Raw genomic sequence first — 5,885 nt, 5'->3', positions numbered from 1 at the left:
AGAAGATCGCGGCAGAAGCACAGACCATCCGTTCGATTGGCTCATGCATCATGCATGCATGCGTGATATCGATTGGACTACCGCTCAAGGTCGTCGGTGATCTCCAGAACCACCTAGAGGATCAAGATGAACTCTGGTAATACATGTGGAGCCGTAACACCACAGGGAACTTCTCAGCGGATTCGTACACACATACACAAGTACATGCCACGTATCTGAACCTGTGTGTGGTGGCCAACGCATCGCAGCAGCAGGTAGCCACACATACATATAGCCTCGAGAAACGACTTTCGGAAGCTGATGCCACGCGTTGGTGCGGTTCTTGGGAATTAGGGGAGGCTGACTTGTCTCTGAAAGCATGCTCTTTCCACACCACACACAGCCTCGATCGAGAATCAACTTCCCGAAGGTGATGCCACGTCGCCACGCGTGGTGTAACTTATTCGCCGGCTGATACGATTCTTCATTCCTGAGGTTTGCTTGGAGAGGGACAGGCTCGGCCGATCTTCCATTGTTCCATCGATCCATGCATCTAGCTCAGCTCGCTCCACCTCTGGAAAATGGCCTTCTGACCCGTTCGTTCGCGCCAGGCTACCCAGCCAACATCGAAGGTTCAACAAGGACAAGTCACAACGTCCAAGGTCCAGGTCCGAAATAGACTTTTAGTTACATCACATCAGCCAGAATGCTTATATATACTGAGCCGATGGGTTGGACTGGGGAGATCCAAAAATGGAGCGCGCGCTGGCCGTCGCCTTGCTCGTCATGCTCACGCTCTGGAGCGTGCCGGTGGCGGCCGGCGACGGAGGCATTTCCGTGGCGCCGGAGGCGTGCCGCCTGGACCGGCTTCCCCGTGGCTCACCCGGAGACGCTACAACGGCTGGTAATTAAATACAGTTGTGCTTTCAGTTGAACCGTCAATATACTCCCTCCGTTTCTAAATATAAGTCTTTTTAGAGATTTTATTGACTAGATACGGATCAAAATGAATGAATCTACATTCTAAAATGTGTTCATATTCATCCGTATGTAGTTTGTAATGGGAGAGAGTATATACTAGTGGTTTTTCTTGGAAACGTTCAAGTTGCGGTAGCCGCCCGATCATGAACCGCGCAACAGAGATCATGAACCCTCAATATTCACATTGATGAAGTTTCAGTGTTTATTTAGGGAAAATTCGACTCAAACACTAGCCAGAAGAGCTTTGTGAAAGAAATGTCGTTCTTCGAACAACATTAATTTTTTTATTTTGAGCGAAACAACCTTAACTTAGAGATTTTCTTTTTGAGGGAACCTTAACGTATTGAGAGTTGTCCGGGTATAGATTTTCTTTTGGGGGATGTCCGGGTATAGATTTTGACACCCTTTTCGATAATTAAAAGGACTGTGCTAACGTCCAGTCGACTGGACGTTAAGAAACAGATCCACACAATCGGTGATTAGTAAATCAACTGCATATGAAGAGAGCGATTGTGACTTTGCATGCCCAGGAGTGAGCTGCGAGGTGTAGTCACTCCATTTTTAAACATGCATGCATATAACAACAAAACAGATGACATCAACAAAGATTCTTTCGTAATTTAAACTTTAAAATGTTTTGTAGCTCAAACCGTCGCTCGGATTTAAAAACTGCTTTCACATAAAAATCACCGCGACGAGACCTTCAAAACTAGATCCCATGTTGACATGTTTCAACGACATTTTTTTAGTACAAAGTTACCACGGATGTGCTACACAAGTTATCATGTCGGTTGTGTATCACTTATCATGTTGTTTACACATAAATTATCAGGACATAAAAAATAGTTCTTGTAATCTTCCCTTCACATGCACATGGAGGCATGCATTAGAAAGAAAAAACTGATGCATCCTGGATTGTATATAAAAAAATTGTCTGTCTAATCAAAAAATCGTTTTCACATAAAAAATCCATTGCGACAAGACCTACAAAACCAAATCCCATGTTGATATGTTCTGACGACTTTTTTGTTTGCAAGTTATCAGGCCTAGGCCAAGAAAGTTATGAGCTCTCATGTTCGTATATTATCATGATTTTTACACATGATTTATCGTGATACGTTCTTAATTATGTTTCTCAGGACAAAGTTATCGCGGTGTTTGTGCATGAGTTACCACACTTGTCATCCGTACATTACCACGCCATTTACACATAAGTTATCGATGATATGTTTCAAACAACTTCCCCTCCCCATGGGGTCAAAGTTACCGCGGTGTTTGTTTGTAAGTCGGGTCTGCGGTTCGTATATTATCATGTTTACACAGAAGTTACTGATGCATATTTTTAACAAGCTTTTCCACCGGGTTAAAAAGTTAGCACGTTGTTTGTACTTTAGTTATCATGTCTATGGTGCATATATTACCATGTTCTTTCCACAAAATTTACCAAGGGTATGGTTTCAAACAAAAAACTCTCTTGGTAAAAGTTGTCCTGATGTTTGTGCGTAAGTTACCATGTCCGCAATGAGTATATTAACATGCTATTTCCATGGAAATTATTGGGCGTATGGTATCGACAACTACTTTTTCTCTTGATCAAAGTTACCACGGTGTTTTTGCGTGAGTCATCACGCCGAGGTGTGTATATTACCATGCTATTTAAGTAGAAGTTATTGGGGTATGTTTTCCATAACTTTCTCACCCGTTTCAGAAAGTAAACACGACGTTTGTATGTGAATAATCAACTCTACGGTGCATACATTAGCATTTTATTTACGCGTAAGTTATCAGAAATGTTCTCAATAACTTTTTTCTCTCGGGTCAAAATTATCACCGTGTTTGTGCATAATCTATTAGGTTTGTGGTGTGTAAATTATCAATGCTTATTACACATAAGCTACGAGGGGATGGTTTCAAACAACTTTTTTCCCTCGCGTAAAAGTAAACAATGTTTGTGCATGAGTTTATCAGGTCTGGGATGTGTAAATTATCATGCTATTTACACATAAGCTACCGAGGGGTGTATTATACCGCATGTAGCCCATGCTGATAACTATAGTCCATCTAGCATGGTAACTACGTAATAACCATGTTGATAACTATAGTACATCTAGGCCGATAACTACGTAGTAACCATGTTGGTAACTATAGTACATCTAGCCTGGTAACTACATAATAACCATGTCGTGGGATGGTGCATCTTGTCCATTCTTCAAAAGTTAGATGCAGGACGGACGTTGGAGATTCCTAATCTACTCAATCCCTCTCAAATCAAGTGCACACTAAAGTATCGTTTTCAGAAATCAGATCATTAATTGAACATTTTTTTCTCGATCTAAGATTATTTCCTATGAATCCTCGTCATCGCGTGTTTACGTAAAGATAAAAACGAATAAGAAAGAAATAGGGGGACGAGAGAGTGATGGAGATTCCTCAAAGAAAAGAGAAAAAGAAAACATTATGGAATGGTCAAAAGAGTGCGACGTGCTTCCTTTTACACAACAATTAGTCTAATTGAGCTGGCTAGTAAGTGTTTCATGTAAGCTGCTTGCTGTGGGTTCGAATCCTATATTGAGAATCAATTTTCCTGACTAAAAAATCCCTGTAAATAGGGTCTATCAATAGATCTAGCGCACAGAAAAAATCATGATGGACCCAATCCAGAGAGAAAATCACGGACATCCACATTTCAGGAAGTCTTTCTACTAAATGCGCCATCACATTAGCAACTTCTTCAGATTTTTAATCTCAAAAAAAGATCCACTACGCATTTAAATTAAGAGAGTTCGCAGATTTAATAACTACCATGTCTGGGTGAGATGGTTAGTACGGTGACGTGCCTACAGGACGTCGGGGGTTCGATTCTCGTCACCCCCTTTCTTTTTCTCGCTTTGAAGCTGTTGTTAACTGCCGTTCGATTCGGAATGAACGAGATCCAGATCGTTCGGATCTGATGCAAACTGCCAGTCGGCAGGAATTTAGCATTCTCGTAATTAAAAACCTTTTTGGGTATAGATTTTGATTCAGTTTTGTCTCAGAGGTGTTTTGGGCCTGGTCCATGGGGATTTAGCATAAGCCCATTTATGGGCATCCATATTTTATAGGGCCAATCTTGGGCCTAAACCGAACGCATCCTAGATCCCTGGCCGCTATCTCCAGCCTTTCCGCCGACCGGCGCAACGGCGGCGAGGTCGCCGTTCGTCGGAATGACCTCCCGTCCGGCCCCCCACCGTCTGCGGGAGTCGTACGATGGAGGGGATCGCTGTTGCCAATGGGGCAGAAGATGGACTACCTTCTTCCAGGTAGATGCAGTGCAGGCCCCTCGCCGCACCTGCGACGGGCTACCTCCTCTCCTCAACCCCAGGTGAGGAACTCCAAACCAGATCCGATTCCAAATAAGGCCGAGGAGGTTCGCTGTTGCCAATGCCGAGGCCTTGTCCACTCAGGGGCCTTCATCATGAAAATTACTAACCAAACAAGGGGACCGATGTGAATATTGTAGTAGTGCAGAACTGACTGGGAAAGGTAACTGTTTAATCCCACACATTTAAGCATAAGTTGCTGTGCATATCTAAGATTTGATGAAACGTAGAACATGTCTCTGATTTTAGCTCGGTTGACTGTAGGTCTATCAGATAAAAAGCATGTTTCGCCCCTTTTTTTGTTCTGCCATGACAAAAATTTCTCCTATAATTCCTTGTTAGATGGACAATATCGACCATTTCAGGTCGTCGAGGTGGAAAGTAGTACATACTGTCTGTGGTCCACATTCATTTTACACTGAATTGTATTGCCCATTTTGTACCACTTTGATATTAAGCCAAAAGAAAATTCGGTTTGTACCACCAAGTAACAGGCTTGTGTTTTGCATGTGTGGTAGCACGTATAGCAATAGGAGGAAAGAATGTTAGATCGAACTACGTATCCAAACATGAGAACCAAGTTAATCTTGCAGGTCACTTAAAAACATGTGGTTTTCCTTTAAGTGTGTGAAGAAGTGCTAAGCTATATTCTGCTTACCTTAAACACTCTCATGCTTTAGTCATATTGGAGCAATTAATTTTAATTTTGTGCTATGGAGCTCTCCTTTTTCCCATACAACTTGAGAACATTGTCTTGGCAGTCGGATAAGGTACTAAAACTTGTGTTAATCCAGAAATCGGGAGAATGAACAACAGAATACTATCGGGAAGAGACACAGGAGCTTTGACCATAGGCTATGTGAAGGAGCTCAAGGTTGCTGTGCCTAAAAAACCGGGGTTTAAAGCTTTTGTGAATGCAACTTCTCATAATGCCAGTGGCTATTGCATTGATATCTTTGAGGCTGCTGCGAAGAAACTACCACATGTTCTTCATTATGAGTTCGTTGCCGTTGATGGTTCTTATGACGAACTAGTACGCAACGTGTCTTCGGGGGTGAGCCTGGCTCCTTTCACTTGCATGCCATTTCTGCATTTCGTGAGAATCACATAACTCACACTGTACTTTGTTGGTTCTTACAACCAGAACTACGATGCAGTAGTGGGTGACATAACTATAACCGCAGCGCGAGCTGTAGACGTGGACTTCACGATGCCATACACTGAGTCAGGCGTGTCACTGCTTGTGCTCACCGAGAATGACTCCAAGTCAGCAATTGAATGGGTGTTCCTAAAGCCACTAACAACACAACTTTGGTTAGCACTTATGGGGGGATTCTTCTTCACTGGACTTGTTGTGTGGACGATCGAGTGGCCCAGAAACCCGGAGTACCAAGGATCGAGTTTGAGACAGTGCAGCACTGCTCTCTACTTTTCTTTCTCGACTTTGACATTTTCTCATGGTTAGCAGGCTCAAACTTGCTCACAGTACTTGATGCATTATAAGTGGTTACATACCTTACATTATGTCCGGAGTACTCTAATCTATTGATTATCGTAATATCTGCA

The 5,885-nt window shown here is 42.7% G+C and overlaps 1 protein-coding gene across 1 annotated transcript in view; it reads left to right on the top strand.

Moving 5' to 3' along the window:
* The first annotated feature begins 732 nt into the window (after nucleotides 1-732).
* Nucleotides 733-5,885, top strand: part of LOC123174554 (glutamate receptor 2.8) — a 6,407-nt gene continuing 1,254 nt past the window's right edge. The window contains exons 1-3 of the mRNA XM_044590063.1: nucleotides 733-883; nucleotides 5,114-5,373; nucleotides 5,464-5,780. Coding sequence (XP_044445998.1) covers nucleotides 733-883; nucleotides 5,114-5,373; nucleotides 5,464-5,780 — 728 coding nt within the window. The remainder of the gene's footprint in view (nucleotides 884-5,113; nucleotides 5,374-5,463; nucleotides 5,781-5,885) is intronic.

This window comes from Triticum aestivum, unplaced genomic scaffold (assembly GCF_018294505.1).
Source record: "Triticum aestivum cultivar Chinese Spring unplaced genomic scaffold, IWGSC CS RefSeq v2.1 scaffold7241, whole genome shotgun sequence".
NCBI classification, from domain to species: domain Eukaryota; kingdom Viridiplantae; phylum Streptophyta; class Magnoliopsida; order Poales; family Poaceae; genus Triticum; species Triticum aestivum.
The sequence above is the reverse complement of the archived record's forward strand: the minus strand, read 5'-3'. Positions and strand labels throughout refer to the sequence as shown.